Source organism: Camelus ferus, chromosome 16, assembly GCF_009834535.1.
Source record: "Camelus ferus isolate YT-003-E chromosome 16, BCGSAC_Cfer_1.0, whole genome shotgun sequence".
In the NCBI taxonomy this organism is placed as follows: domain Eukaryota; kingdom Metazoa; phylum Chordata; class Mammalia; order Artiodactyla; family Camelidae; genus Camelus; species Camelus ferus.
In genome coordinates this window covers 19,757,337-19,772,583 of record NC_045711.1, presented here as the reverse complement: position 1 = coordinate 19,772,583, position 15,247 = coordinate 19,757,337, and the positions used below count along the sequence as shown (strand labels likewise).

Here is a 15,247-nt window from a genome sequence, read left to right as displayed (position 1 = left end):
CCGGACCTTTCTCCTCGTCCCTCGTGCGGTCCCCTCCTCTCCGCGGCGTCCCAGCCTGTCCCATTCCCGGGCCACACGTCCCCGGCGATCCATGCCCCCGCCAAACCTCACAGAGCGGCATCCGCCGCGTCCAGCCGGGGTGCACGGGGCCGAACGCGGGGCGCGGGCGCACGGGGCGGAGTTCCGGCGCGCAGGGGCGGACCCGGGGCGGAGGCGGAGCGGCCGGACGGGCGCCGCCCCCCAGCTGAGCAGCGACCCGGACCGCGGACTCGCCGACTTCAGAGGCTCTGGCGGCGGCGTCGGGGGTGGAGGTCCGCGCGCGGCTGCATCGGCTTCAGCGGCTCGGGCGGCCCCGGCTGCGGCGGGGATGGGCGGGCGGCCTTCCCGGGGGCGCGAGGTTCGCGCGACGTGACCATCTGGACTTGGAGCCCGGCCGCCCGGCCGCGCCGGGTCGAGGTTCTGCTCGGTGGGCGCGGACGCGGGGCCGGCGGCCGAGCAGGAGCCAGAGCATGCGGGGCGCGGCGCGGGCGGCCGGGGGGCGCGCGGGGCAGCTGTGGCCGAGGCCCCCCGCCTTGGGCCCTGGCCCGCCGCCGCTGCTGCTGTTGCTGGCCGTGCTGCTTGGTGGCGCGGGCGCGCAGTACTCGAGCGACCTGTGCAGCTGGAAGGGGAGGTGAGTCCGCGCAGCGCGACCCCCGCCTTCGGGTCCCCTCCCTTCTTGGGCGGGCCGAGGGCGCCGGGGCTCGGGGACCCGCTCTCCAGGCTGAGTGCCATCCCCGCCCTCCCCCGCCCCCGGTTCTAGAACAAAAGAGCCCGCGGAGTCCCGGTCCCCTGACCCGGAGGACGCCCAGGGGGAGGCGCGCCTGTAGCGCGGCGGGGTCAGTCCGGACCGGCAGTCCGCTCGCCCCGCGCGGGATCGCGCGGATCCCGACTTGGTTCCCCGAACGCCGCAGCCACGATTCGGCGACCCCCTCACTGGAGGCGGGCGGGGGTCGGCGCTATGGTCCTGTCTGGCCTCTGCCCCACCGCGAGGAGTTGCGCGCCCCAGGCCGGGCGGGAGGAGCCAGGCCTGCACTCTGGGCTGGGCGGGAAGGGACGGCTGGGTCCGCGGGACGGAGCGGGGACCCTGGTGTTGACCGTGCACTGACCGCGTCCGTGCGGGCGGAGACCCGCGGGCGGACACCTGTGCGCCGGGCGAGTTCCGGGCCTGTCCGAGCCCCCTGCCCCGCCCCGTGAAGGTCAGGCCGCCCTTGGCAGCGCGCGCTGTGCTCGGCGACCCCCCTTCACGCCCTCCGCCAAGGCAGGCAGCCGAGGACTTTTTTTTTAAACTGCAGTGTGACAGGCGAGTCACAAGCGTGGGCGGGGGCTGAGGGCGCAGCTACTCGGGACGCGGAGCGCTGTCCGCCAGGGCGAGGGCCCAGCGCCAGGCACCTCGCCGTAGGGGAAGCCAGCTTTGTGCCTGGGAGGTTGAGGATTCAGGAGTTTGCGGAGGGAGAAACTAGCGTCTTCTCTGAAAATGCTGTGGGCCGGGGCTGACCTTGGGTCTGGGTGTCGGGGTGTCCGACGGAGCAGGGCCCCCACCCAAGCCCCTGAGATCTGATGGGAAGACTCCGGCTGGCAGACACCTCAGCTGGGGGGTGTGACACGGTTATTCTGAGTGAAGCCGGTTTTCTGAGAAGGTGGGGGTTGTGCCACTGCACTGGGTTCAGTGTCCGCAGCCTCTGGTCATCTTGGGTATGTACAGACCCGGTTCTCTGTAGAAACGCAGTTACCTACCCTGCTCCCATTTCTCCGGTTCTCACCCCTCCTGGAGTGAGGGTCCTGGGCCCCTGAGGATGGGACGGTGTTGCCTGCCCTGCCTTCTGCAGAAGTTCCCCAGCTCACACCCAGGCAGGGGTGACGGCGCTGAGGCTGGGCCCCTGAGCACGGATGGGAGCTCCTGGGGAGGGTTGGCCTGGAGAACGCTGGCGCCAGCACAGAGCTGGCTGGGAGCCTCTGACTCTCACACTCTCTTCTGGGGCTGCCCTTTCCCCCTCGCTGGTAATTAAACTCCCTGCTTTGCAGCCTCTGCTGGATGAATGAGTGCATCCCCAAACTGAGGCCTTGGGGTGTCCTGCCTCAGCAGATCAAAAACAGAAGCCCAGTCCCACCCTGTGAGCCTGAGTTTCCAGAGGAGGCGCTGACATCCTTTTCAGGTTCTTGGAGGACTGTGTGCCTGAAAGAGGATATCCCCCTGGAGCCCAGAGGGGCTTTGAGTGAGGGCTGGTCACAGGCCAACCTGCTCCTGGACCAAGCAGGTGCTTGCAATAGGTGGAGGACCTCCTTCACCTTCCCGTTCCTGTGCATCCTCTCATCTACCTGGGGTCGCAGGGAGGCTTAGCTTCAGACCCTTTGCCTCCATCATTGCTAACGGACCCCCAGTCTTGGACACCCTCCAGTGTCCTCTGCTCAACCCAGAGGCAGAACCTAGCTGAGGGTGGCTGCAGTGGCATTAGGAGCTGTGGGCAGGAGCTGGAGCAGAGACAGGGCCAGGCCACATTCCTGGAGCGTAAGCCCCCCTTGTACCGTAATCAGTGCCCCCACTTATCAAGCTGTGTCACAGATCAGCTGACGGATTCGTGCTGTCGAAACCCTGGAGTGCCGGCTTGCCTGCTGACTCTGTAGCATTTGTGACTTTTTATGAGCCGTTCTGAAGACAGCGCAGTGTGGTGCGAGCTCCAACGTGCGGGGTGGACTCTGCTCTCCTGATAGGAAGGGGGTTGCTCTTTGTGACACTGGCCACTCACAGTTGACAGGCTGAATGTGTTTCTGGGTATTTCCAAGCAATTAAGCACAAGGTTTTGAAATCTGTCTCCCTTGTGCAGGGGCAGGGCCTTCCCTATCTTTATTAGGCCGTGGTTGTAAAGGTGGACCATGAACCTTCCCACTGCTGCGGGCTGGGCATTGCCAGTGTGTCCTACCTGGGCTGCTTGTCCTGCTCAGTGGGAATGTGAAAAGGTAACTCCAGTCAGCAGAGCCCTTTGGTTTCTCCCTGGATATGAAGCTCTTCCTGACTTTGGTCAACAAGAGGCCGGCGTTTCCTTCTGGTGACTCAGGTTTCGGCTAGGCTGTGGGTGTGAGGGGTGTGGGCTCTGCTGCCACCACACTGACCCCTGCAGAAAGTCCCCGTAATGACTTGGGATTTGCCATCTTCTCCATAAAGGTGCTCACAGTGTTCACCCAGTACCTCCACCTGGATTGTCTGCCTGGGGAGTGACACTTTTTATGTGGAATAAACAATGCTATATTCAGAGCCCTGGCCTGAGCGAGTTACCAGAAACCCTTTCGACTCTTTTAAGAAAATGCACTAGTTCAGTTCAGATCATCCGAGATTAAATCAGTCTTCTCAGCTCCCTAAGGTTAACTAGAAACTCATTTTCCCCTGCTTCTTTTAGCTTCACGACAACACCAGAGAGCAGTGACTCTGTTTTTGCTCATTAGTGTATCACTCGTGTGTCCTGTGAGAGCCGTAGGTGCCATCGTCCGTGACCATCACCGATTTGTGTTTTTGCACCTCCAGCACTTTTACATAAACAGGAGTTTTTTTCAGGCTCTCAGTGGTGGCTTGATTTTCTGGTTAGAACTGGACAGACCTCAACTTCAGCAGGTCCCAGGCTGAGGGGCTGGGGTCCCACTGAACGGAGCAGATGTTTGTTTAAATGCAGGTTTTGCACCTGGCAGGCTGTGGTGTGAGGGTGGACGCTCCTGCGCTGGGTGCCTAGCGGAAGTCTTGTTGGTCCTGCTGTTTTAGAAGAACGAGAGAACAGCAGAACAGGGCCCATACGGGCTCTGGGTACGAGGCGGATCCAGTAGAGGGTTAAGTGAGGGGTGCTTTATTTCTTGTGTCAATCTGCATTTGATTCCTAGTCCTCTTATAGGGGAGCAACTTACAAATAAACGGAGCCAGGTATCCCCACAAGATGAGTGTGGTCACACGTGCAGGCTGGTGTACTGCAGTCCCCAGGCTGCGAATCGCCTTCCCTTGGACCGCGTGGTTTGGCCATCTGTCCCCATGAGGGTTCCCTCTGCCCCTGCCAAGATGTGGTGAAGGGTGGGCCTCCCCATTTCCCCTCCACTGTTGGGGTTCAGGAAGCTTAGTGAGAGGTGCCCACGGGCTGAGGTGCAGATTCTCCCCTCCCTCCATTCCAAGGGCCCCTCCTCACTACCGAGAGGGAAGCAAAGCCTTGGACTGGACAGTTTTTGTGGGAGAGAGTTGAGAATGGGTGCCCGGGCACAAGACAAGTGTCCAGCTGCCCCCTGAGGCTGGAGACAGGAGAGGAGGGACACTATGATAAAGTCTGTTTGGCTGCACAGGAGCAGAGCTAATTATAGTCATCTGGGGCAACCACACACCATTTAGTCTAATTTTTTCACCCAGCACTATAATTATGCCCATCCCCTCCTATGCATCAGATGAGCTTGCGTGAGTTTTATTTGACGATAATTTGTAAGTCTGCTCTGCGTGTGCGGCCCTGGTAGGCGTCTGAGGCCGGGCTGCTTATGACCCAGGGCCTTGGGGGTGGGGAGCGGGGTGAGGAGGGAGTTCACCTCCCTGACACCTCCTTCTGATGTGGTCTGCAGGATGACTGGGCAGCCCCAGCCTGCAGCCGGCCGCTGTATGAAAAGTGAGGCTTTTCGGGGCCCGGAGCATGAGTCACCAACAGTAAATGCAAACCATATGTTATGTGTTTTCTCCTCTACAGAAGGGGTTTCTGGTAACTCGCTCAGGCCAGGGCTCTGAATATAGCATTGTTTATTCCACATAAAAATCCTAAGAATGTGGGTGAACCTGTCTGAGATCTGATCAGAACCAAATTTCATGTAATAAAACACTAAGTTGAAGTCACTGGTTGAGTTCCAGGGCAGCTTGGTGGCTGTGACGTACCGTTACCACAAGCTGACATTTACATTACAATTTTGAGCAGGGAAACTTTAACGCTTTTGATGGTTTCTATTTCTCGAAAACATAACGTTATGACTTTACTTAAGACCTGTCTCCCCGAGAGTGCAGCACACTTCATTTTTTCCTGTTTGGCATGTATTAGGCGTGAAGCCTGCTGGGATCCCTCACAGTCCCTGTTGAGAAGAGTAGGTGTCCGTGTGCCTTTTGTGTCCCCTCTCTTTGGCTTTTCCATACCTTCTGTCCCATGTTTCCCCGTGGAGGACGTTTACCTTACTTTTGTATTTTACTTAGATATTTGAGTTTGTCTTTAGAAATGCAGTTGGCAATGCAGGGTCCTCAGGTTTGTAAATGCATGAGAAAGTGGTCAAATCATCACCGTCAGGAAAATAGGAGCCCTATGCCTAACAGTGACCCCAAGACAAAACTCACCAACAACCTCCACCCCCCGCCATGTCACTGATGTGCCCAGTCGGTTTAAAAGCTGCTCTTTGGAGGGCGTTGTTTATTACGTGAGCACTGCGTGCTCGTGTATCTCCTGTAACGAAACCTGGGGCTGAGTTTTCACACTCAGTGGGAATCGGCCCTGATTTCCCAGCCTCACCTGGTAACCTGGAACTTGGGTTGGTGCCAAAGTCCTGCTGGTGTTTCCCCATTTATTATTTGGAAGATCTCCCATTCCTTGGTCCTCACCTCCACTGCACCTGTCACCTCCACTGAACATTGAGGTGTCCAGGGGTCTGGCAGCCAGAAGCTCCTGCGCTGACCAGAGCTGGAAGGGAGGGGCGGGGGAGGCCGTGGGCCTGGGCCGAGCAGTGGGCTGGGGGTGTCCAGCCTGCCGGCGGGGAGGGCTGCTTGGCCCCGCTGCACACTGACATGTCTCCCCACCCCTGCAGCGGGCTGACGCACGAGGCCCACAGGAAGGAGGTGGAGCAGGTGTACCTGCGCTGCTCCGCAGGCACCGTCGAGTGGATGTACCCGACCGGGGCGCTCATCGTGAACCTGCGGCCCAACACCTTCTCGCCATCCCGACACCTGACCCTTTGCATCAAGCCCCTCAGGGGCTCCTCGGGGGCCAATATTTATTTGGAGAAAACTGGAGAACTGAGACTGCTGGTGCGGGACGGGGACCACGGGCCCGGCCAGGAGCCGTGCTTCAGCTTTGAGCAGGGTGGCCTGTTCGTGGAGGCGACGCCCCAGCAGGACATCAGCCGGAGGACAACGGGCTTCCAGTACGAGCTGACCAGCCGGCGCGCGGGGTCAGATCTGCACGGCCTGTCGGGTGAGTGTGGTGCCTGAGGGGGCGGTGGCTGGGGGCTCCCTGGCCTCTCCGGTCTGGCAGCAGTGGTCCCTTCTCACTCACCAGACCTCTCTGATTTCCTCCCGTGCCTCGTCCGCACAGCGTCCATGAACACAGGCCGGTGGGTCTGTCCCGAGGGGCTCAGGTGCCAGCAGATGGTCCCTCCTAGGGGGCAGGTGTGAGATGTGTGGGGTCCCGTCAGTGCTGTGGGCGTTGTGGACTTGGGAGAAAGGCCACGGGTCAGAGCAGAGCCCTGGCAGGCCCTCCCTGCACTGATTTCCACTGTAATTTGAGTTGGGTGCTGTTCCCTCCAAATGCCCCAGAATTCCTCCTGACGCACGAGCTGGCCAAGTGCTTTCGGCATCGCTGCAGCCCCAGATATGCTGAGTTTGGGGTGGGGGCCGAGGCTGACTCTCGTCCCAGAGCTGTGCAGAGTCGTGACGTCCTGAGTCGCGGCCGGTCCTGGTTCCTGAGGCATTCCACATGTGTGTGTCAGGAGTCACTGCCCCATGTGGAGTGAGGACACCAGTGCTGGGCCAGTGGTGGGAACCTCAGGCGAGGTCCTGGAGGGAGGGTCTGGGTGGACGAGGGCCCTGTGTGGGGGTCTGTGTTAGTCTGTGGAAAGCTCTGTGGGCAGAGAGCAGCTTGTGACCCCTAGAGCTCTCACACAGGGCAGATTCAGGGTCCCCATCCGTTAGTTAGGGACAGCCGGCCAGGTTCCACCCTCCTCTGAGGCACAGACGACCTCACGGGGTCTGAACATGTGGGGCGGGGCTGGCAGGGCATTGCTTCAATTCCAGAGTAAGTTGGTAGCAAGATGCCTCCCAAGGGGAAGGTGTGAGCTCGGCTCTTCCTGGGGGAGGTTCTGGGGGGCTGTTCCTTCAGGGACGGGCCAGGCTGATGGTCAGTGCAAGGTGCTATGGCACCAAGTGGTGGGGGTGAGGCAGGGACGCCGCTCACACTGCTCACACCCACCCTGCAGTGCATGGTCACCCCGGCACGGAGAATGACCCACCCCAAGAGTCAGCAGTGCTGAGGTGGAAACAGCTGGTTTGAGGTGGGCTGGTCCTAAGAAGAGTGTAGTCTCCACATTTCAGTGAATAAAGTCTCCCATTGGGAAAAACCAGACCCACTAGGATTTGAAATGAGGACTTTTCTTCTGAGGGTGAATCCACATTTTGTTGTTCTGTGTCCTTCCTCAGATCAGTTTTCAAAACCTTAAGCCTCTGTCAGACTACTGGTCTGTTACAGAGCTCCGGGGTAGGAGTGCCCAGGTGGGACCCACCGGGAACACTGAGAGCTGCTGTAAGCCCAGGACCCGAATAAGTCTTCGACCACGACAGCCTTTATCTTGATCACCAGTGATCACGGGGCTCCCTTGGGGCCCTGGAGATAAACTCAAAATAAAAACAAAACCTGGAAGAGCTCGGTCTCCAAATTCAGTGTCCCGACCACGGCGGTGGCCGGCTGATCGGGGCGGACGCTGACGACAGTGCTGGTGACTCGAGGCCGCTCAGCTGCTGGTCACATATTCTTCCCGGCCAGAGCCTCTTTCCACTTTGCTGTGTGTCCCCAGCAGGTTCTTAGAGGCCTCGGCTTGACAGTCCTTTCAGGGCTGCCACCTGAGTGCTCCCGCCTGCACAGACTGGAGTTTCTGGTGGAAAACTCATGGTGGGATCACAGCCTGGGGTGACTCAGAGCCTGTGGATCAGCCCCTGGGACCCAAGACTTTGTGTCTCTCCCCTCACCTGGGGGCAAAGTCTGTTCCCCCTCAGACCCCCAAGTCCACATTTCCAGTCCTGGGCAGTGAGTGGGTTTGGGACAGGACTGTAGGGGTGCAGGGAGAAGGTCCCTTGTGATGGGGGCGTGTTGTCTGGTCACCGGCCAGGGCCCCACACCGGACATGTGGCTATGGCTGGACTGCGCTGGCAGGGGTGCTGACATACACCTGCCTGGCCCTGGGGTGTCTCCTTAAATCCGGGGCCTGCAGGGATCCTGGGGACCCTGGGGATGGTGGGGCATGAGTGTCCATCTGCCCAGTGGCTGAGATGCTGAGGGCAGCACAGACACAGTGACCATCAGAACTTGGGGTGGGGACTCAGCACTCCAGGGGCCTGGGGGCCCAGCACCGACCCACCCTGAGGGAGGGGAGGGGCAGCAGGGATCTGGGGAGGCTGGTGTGCCCCTCCTCTCCAGGGATGGGCCCCTAAGCTTTTAACGCCAAAGGAATGGGTATGTAATGGGGAATGCTGGTGCTGGCCATCTGGCAGCAATGACCAGGCCAGGCAGGCTCTCAGATGGCAGGCCGGCAGCCCTCTCCTGACTGGCCCTGGCTGCAGGGGAGATCCCAGTGAAGCTGGAGCCCAGGTGTGTGTGCGTGGATGAGCGCGTGCCCTTGGGCCAGGCAGCCAGTTGTCCGACCTGCTGGGCAGGTGGACGATGAGTCACGAGTTCCAGTCTGTGCTGACTTGGGAGAAAAGAGGCTCCATGGGCCGGGATCCTGGTGAGAGATGTGTGAGCCTCGCCCGCCTGCCACAGCTCCGGGTGGTTCCGCCGGGTGTTTATGGCTAACATGTTGGCCTCATGTCCACTCATGTTGCATAATCGGCTTCCTCGTATGAACCAAGATGCGCCGACAGCCAAGAAGAGGCAGGCGCAGCTGGAGGGGCAAGCAGGTGGCGAGGGGCCTTCAGCCCCAGGGGACTCAGGGCTTGGCTGCCACGTGGCAGGAGGGGGACGACCTACTCCCCCAGCCCTCCACCTCCTCCAAGGGCCCTGCTGGGCACCAGAGTAACAGGGGACCCCTTCGTCTGGTGCTGGAGAAGTCTGGCAGGACACAAAAAGCAGGCGAGCAACTAGATGCGGCCTGCTCCTGGAGGAAGCTCCCAGCCACGCCTGGAACGTGTGCTGAGGCCTTGCCGTGGACCCGCCGGGCTGTCTGGGCCATCCTCCCCAGGGTCCCAGTCTGGGGAAACAGGCACCACCAGTGGGCTAGGGGATGCATGGAGTAGCCAGCAAGTGAGGGTGAGGGTGTTGCTCTGTCTGGTCCTTGGGGACAGATACAGACCCCATCTCCATGGCTCCCCTGGGGCAGCTCCGGTGGGCCCCGGATTCCAGCCTGTGCTTTCACTACTTAGGGGCCGAGAAGGAGGAGCATACAGGCTTGGCCACATCCCCACTCTGGGCTTTGGGGTTTGGGCTCTGTGTGGCGCCCACCCACCCCAGGCAGGCCCCCTGTGTGCAGATGATGGGGAGACAGTGGCCAGAGTGTAGACAGTTTAGACACGCAGCCAGAGGGGAGGGGCTGGCTGTGAGCACAGAAGTGACTCCCACCGCTGCTCGTGGGCGCTGGCTGGGGGTGGCCTGCGTCCCGCAGCTTCTGATGGGCTTCATCCCCCCATCCCCTTTGAAACTGTTCTGTTCAAATGACCCCTGCAGGTGGCCTGGCAGGTTCACACCCCCGCTGGGGTCCACCTCGGCACCTTAGCGTTTAGGGATGGCCTTGATGGGCCATGGGGGACAAGCAGCAACGTTCAGAAGTGAAAAGAAACCGCACTATTTCCTGGAAACAGTAAAGGAGAGAACTTGATTTTTTCCCTAGGGATCACTGAGTCTCCTGCATGGTGGTTCTCTGGCCCTGGTAATTACTGTGTCATTATTTTTCATCTTACCCTTCTCTGGACTCTTGGGGTGGAGGGTGTGTCTCACCAGGAAGGGGGGGAGCAGGTGTGGAGGGACAGCCGGTGGGACGGAGAGTTTCCTGTGCTCCCCACGCTTGAGACAGGGTCTCACAGGTGGCATCCCCCACTGTCATCTGGGGCGACGTCAGCCCGCGGCCTGGAGTTGGGCTGAGTGTGGGGTTGTCGTGACAATCAGAGGAGGCTCTCTGCTCGACGGATACCAGCCTCGTTCCTCCCTGTTAACTTGCTACATCCACCACCTGTCCCGGCCTGCCCGATGACCCCAGCACGTGTCCCCAACCCCGGTTTTCCTTCTGGAAGTTCTGCACATCCCCCGTCGTCCTTACCCGGGCAGCCCCGCCTTTGGGCCAGCATCCCGCCATCTGCAAACGTCTCTGGGTAGCAGGCAGCCTGACAGAGGGTTGCTGCCCCTGTCTGTACCTGCGGCTCCCCCCTGGGTCCCTACTGCAGCCCTGCTGGTCTCCCTGATGCTGTTTCTCCCGCTTCATTCGGCTCCCTTTATGTACATTCCAGAGTAATCTTTCTGCCGTCCACACCCCAACCCCCCTTCCGAGAACCACAGGCCAGAATTCCAACCAGCCCCTTGGCCGCCCCCTCCCCATCTTCCCCACAAGGAAACGAGCTTCCATGTGTCCGAAACCAGCGCATTCCACGCAGCCTTTACGAGCCTGACTCCGCTGAGTAATTGTTTCCAGACCGCTCCTCTTGGCGCCCACAGCCCAGCTTCTGCACAAGGGTGCCTGCCCTGTGTGAAGCTCGGAGTCAAAAGAGGGCTGGGAGTGGGGGGCCTTGTTAGCCCGGCTGTCACGGTGCCGACTCACTGAGGCCTCTGGAGGGCGGGCCTGCAGGACGCCGACTGCCCTCCACCGGGGCCACTGGGGTCCCCATTCCTCTGTGTGGGGCTGGGGGTGCTGTGCGGGTCAGGGCAGGGCCCCTGGGACAAGCTCACGCCACCTTTCTCGTCAGCCGAGGGCTGGGGCCCATGACCACGAAGAGGGCAAGACTCCCGGGCCCAGGGTCCCACCACGCTGTGTGGCCTGGGCCTATCTCAGCCTACAGAGAGCTTGTGTGGACCTCGCCGCCCGTCCACTCGCCCTTGGAGCTCACACGGCCTGGTCCCCAAAGGCCCCAAGTGGGGGCCCCTGACCCCATAGGCTCTGGGGGTGCCTCCAAGATGGGGAGTCTCACCACTGCTGGGGCCCTTCGAGGCGGGATGGGGTGCCTGTGGGGCTGTGTTGCCCCCTTTTCCTCACTCCCGATGGGTGGTGGCCTCTGTTAGGCCCAGTGAGGGTGGCAGGCCCCCAGCGGGGTAGTGGTGGGGGGACCCCCAGTTGCCCACTTTCTTTTTAAGAGAAGCCTAGAGGCTGGGGGCCCACACTGGTGCCAGAAAGCCCTGAGTGGGCAGGGGCTCCAGACTTGGGGCGGCGGAGGCGCCCAGTCCTCCCCACGGGCTTCAGACGCATCTGACAGGCTGTTCTGGTTCCACGGCTTCGCCCTTTTCCTGATAACTGAACAGAAGCCGGGGCGCCCATGAGTCATGCGCTCGCTGGGCTGGACTGGGGTGCGTACATCCACCCCTGCCTGGGGGCAGGACGGGGGCCAGCACTCTGGTCGCGCGCGTCCACCCCCGTGGGGTCCCAGGTGCTGCACACGCGCTGGGTCCAGAGGCCCCCTCCTGCTTCTCTCGGGGGCGCCTCCCAGTGGGGCCTGGGCAGCCCCGGGCAGGTGACAGCTCGGCCCAGCTCAGGGGCACCGAGGGCACCGGCCAGGCCCACTGAGCACCAAGGCTGGGGCCTCTGTGGGGCCTTTAGAACGTGAATGGGCCGAGGGGACCTGGTCCTGGTGAGAGTTCAAACCCAACGTTTCTGTTTTAGGGGACTTGGGCCCAAACCCAGAAACCTGAAATAGGTGAGAAAACGTGCGCTACCAGATAATAAACTCGCGTCCCCCCAAACGCACTGCTGAATGTGGGAGCGCCGTGGGCCTGGGTCTCCAGAGCCTCTCGGTTCCGGTCTCCCCCGGCCTTTCTGGAGGCCTCGCGCCCGCCTGAGGCAGTTGGTCAGGGCGGGGTGAGGGCTGGGCGGCCAGAGGGCCCCTGCGGGAGGACTGATTTGGCTGGGGGCGTCAGCCCTCGCCCTGGTCTGGGAGTCCTGGGGGCAGTCAAGGAGCTGGGCTTTCTGTGAGAGTGGCTTGTGGAGGTGTCTGGAGGTGGTTACCTGGTCCCAAGGCCCAGCAGGCCCGACTTGAACTTACTGCTCCTCTGCTTTGGATGAAGGCCCCACGGCTGAAGCAAGTGGACTATCCCTCTGACACCTTCAGCAGAGTTACGGCCTCGCTGGTCCTTGCAGGCAGTCCTGATCCCCATGGAATCGTGGCAGCAGATGGGACAGTGGGGAGCAGGTGTTGTGAGTGGGAGGCCACGTCATCTTGGCCTCGGCTGTGTAAGCTGTGTGAGGGCTCCTGGCTGGGTTGGTGTCAGGGACGTGGCTTTGGACCAGCTTGGGTTGGTTTTGACACCAAAGAGCGATTTACACGTGAGTCCAGTGGTTGCTCACGTGGCACAGCTGCGGTAACGAGCTGCGTGGGGTTGAGCACGGAGCCCACTCTCCCTCAGCTTTCACGCCGTCGCAGGCGGCCCAGGTGAGCTCCAGGGCCCCAGGAGGATTCTCCCGGCCTGTATGGCTGAGGTCACCTCCTTCCTGCTCTCAGCACCTTGGCTGCAGGGCCACTTGGCCTGGACGGCCGCCCCCAGCATCAGAGGACTTGCAGGATGCTGTGTGGCGTCCACGCCGCGGGCAGGAGGGTCTGTGCCCCCGCCCGTCCTCAGGCCCCTCCTGACCCTGTTCTCTCCCCGCAGCCCCGTGCCGCCCCTGCAGCCACACAGAGGTGCTCCTGGCAGTCTGCACCAGTGACTTTGGTGAGTGTACTTGGGATTCCCGCCCGGGAGGGAGACCTCTTAGGCCCCGGGACCTGAGGTGCTGTCACTAAACCCTTGGGGGGAGGAGGCTCTGCTGAAGGCCCTGGGCTTGGCCGTCCCATCGCAGTTGCCTTCCTTTCTGCTATTAGACTTCCAGCCCCAGGGAGTGGACCTGTGTGTGTGGCAGGGAGAGGGCTGGGAGTTCCTGCTGGGGGTGGGAATTCCTATTTGGGGTGATACTGAGCATTTTCCCACTTTGTGCATGAGGTCATCACTCCCAGTGCCGGCTCTTGCCTCTCTTCAGAGCCCCCATCCTCATCATCTGGGTCCCCCCTCAGGCGCTGGAGGGAGTTCGAGGCCCTGGCAGGGCCGGGGCTGAGGTCGGGGCTTAGCCGCCTGCTCGTGACGTTGGCTCTCGGGTGCTTTGCTGTGCAGTGCCCACGGACCTGGCCCCAGGGTCCTGGCTCTGGGCCCCCCCGCCCCCAGGGCAGTCATGTGGTGGAAGTACAGGTTCCTTCCTCTCTCTGGCCCGTGTGGAGGGTCCGGGCCGTGCGCGGTCCCCAGGTGGGGTCGGCTCTGCCTTTCTTCTTCCCACCCCACCTCTCTCCCTCGAAGCTTCACCGTGTCTGTCTGATCTTGATACTGAACCGCGGCAGGTCTGGGGTGTTAACTGCGGTAGCTTTTCTTGTGCTGACTTGAAAAGTTGGTTTATGCTTTGTTTTCCCCACTTCCATGGCTGGCCTTTGGCAGAAAAACATCTCCTACTCCCCGACAGTTTGAGTGGTGGGGATGACCCCTAGACAGCCCCATGTGTGTGAACCGTGCTTTTCAACAAGAGATTTTGGAAGGTGGAGTTCAAGGTCAGCTCCTGTCCTGCTGATTGCTTGGTGAGCAGACTCGCTGACCCTGGTCTCCTTCCCTCTGCAGTCGTCCGAGGCTCCATCCAGGACGTCACCCATGAACCAGAGCGGCAGGAGTCAGCCATCCACCTGCATGTGAGCCGGCTCTACCGGCAGAAGAGCAGGGTATTCCGGCCAGCCCCTGAAGGTGGCGGCTGGCAAGGGCGCGTGTCCACGCTGCTGGAGTGCGGCGTCCGGCCCGGGCGGGGTGAGTTCCTCTTCACTGGCCACATGCACTTCGGGGAGGCCTGGCTCGGCTGCGCCCCGCGCTTCAAGGACTTCCAAAGGATGTACAGGGATGCTGAGGAGAGGGGGCTGAACCCCTGCGAGATGGGCACGGAGTGACCATTGCATGGCTGCCGCTGCCACGGTGGATGCTGGCTCTGGTGGGTGCCCTGCACCTGAGCTGTGGAGGGACACGACCGAGGACTCCCTGACCAAGGGACTGGAAATGCTGTAACATGCCAACTAAGTTATTATATTTTTTTTAAAAAAAGATGTCCATAGGAAGCAAACTCCGTGTCTAAGATGCCTTTGTGGGCTGTTCCGTACTGTTTTCCGATGCACCTGCATCATTGCATTTGGCTGGTGTGTTGGGTGAGGTGTGGGGCTGTAGCCCACAGTGGACACCTGGCACCCGGCTTGGGTTCAAAGTAATTTCTTATGATGAAAATTTATGGAGCCAAATACTTAGGGGCTTTTATTTTATTTCTGTTTTTCCCGCTGTGGTCACTTCTGGGCTGCAGGCTGTTTCCGTTCCAGGGAATAAAGACCAGCCTCTGATGGGTCAGCAGCACGTCTGTCTTTGGCCCTGGTCAGGGTGTGTGGCGCTGTGCTGGGGCCACGTCAGGGCATCTCCTGGGGTCAGCACCCCCGAGGGAGCCCCTTGGCCCTGGCATTTGGGGCCTTGCACACTGGGCCCAGCTGTAAGTGTGGCTGTGACCCCCAGGCCCCAGAAAACACTGGGCACTGGGTGTGGCCACTGCCAGGTCCCTGTCCTCCTCCTGGTGGACCCCCCTCCCTGCAGCGTCTGCCTTCCCCCTTCCTGTTAACCCAGATCCTGCCCTTTGGCCTCAGCTTCCCCCAAATGCCCGAGCCCACAGCACGTCTCTGGACACCCAGGGGCTGGTCTGACCCCATGTCCTCAAGGATGAGTCAGTGTCCTGCAGCTGCCGTAACCAATGACCACGACCCTGGAGCTTAGACAACAGACACTGCTTCTCTCACGGTTCTGGGGGCCAGAAGTCCAAAGTCAAGGTGTGGGGGCCAGAAGTCCAAAGTCAAGGTGTTGGCAGGGCCACGCTCCCTCCGAAAGCTCCAGGGGAGGACCCTTCCTTGTCTCCGCCAGCTGCTGGTGTTGCCAGCAGTCCTCGGTGCTGCTTGGCCTGCAGACACCTCCCAGGTCCGCCTCCGCCGTCACTTGGCCTTCCCCTCCGAGCGTCTGTCCAGATTTCCCTCCTGTTACACATACACCCTGATCCAGGAAGACCTCAT

General features: G+C 61.0%; 1 protein-coding gene across 2 annotated transcripts; it reads left to right on the top strand.

Moving 5' to 3' along the window:
• Nucleotides 1-261: 261 nt before the first annotated feature.
• On the top strand, nt 262-14,544 carry METRNL (meteorin like, glial cell differentiation regulator). Of its 2 annotated transcripts, XM_032499081.1 has the most exons (4): nt 265-670; nt 5,833-6,218; nt 12,795-12,854; nt 13,782-14,544. In XM_032499081.1, the coding sequence occupies exons 1-4, from the start codon at nt 510-512 to the stop codon at nt 14,096-14,098; spliced, it is 924 nt and encodes a 307-aa protein (XP_032354972.1). In that variant the 5' UTR covers nt 265-509; the 3' UTR covers nt 14,099-14,544. The 2 variants fall into 2 exon arrangements, with proteins under 2 accessions (XP_032354973.1, XP_032354972.1); XM_032499082.1 differs by lacking the exon at nt 12,795-12,854 and having other exon boundaries at nt 262-670.
• The last annotated feature ends 703 nt before the right edge of the window (nt 14,545-15,247 follow it).

Excerpts from the sequence above, each read along its gene's own strand:
- METRNL (XM_032499081.1), top strand. The coding sequence starts at position 510 with ATGCGGGGCGCGGCGCGGGCGGCCGGGGGGCGCGCGGGGCAGCTGTGG. Across the intron at positions 671-5,832 it reads CTGTGCAGCTGGAAGGGGAG|CGGGCTGACGCACGAGGCCC; the intron begins GTGAGTCCGCGC and ends CCACCCCTGCAG. Across the intron at positions 12,855-13,781 it reads AGTCTGCACCAGTGACTTTG|TCGTCCGAGGCTCCATCCAG; the intron begins GTGAGTGTACTT and ends TTCCCTCTGCAG.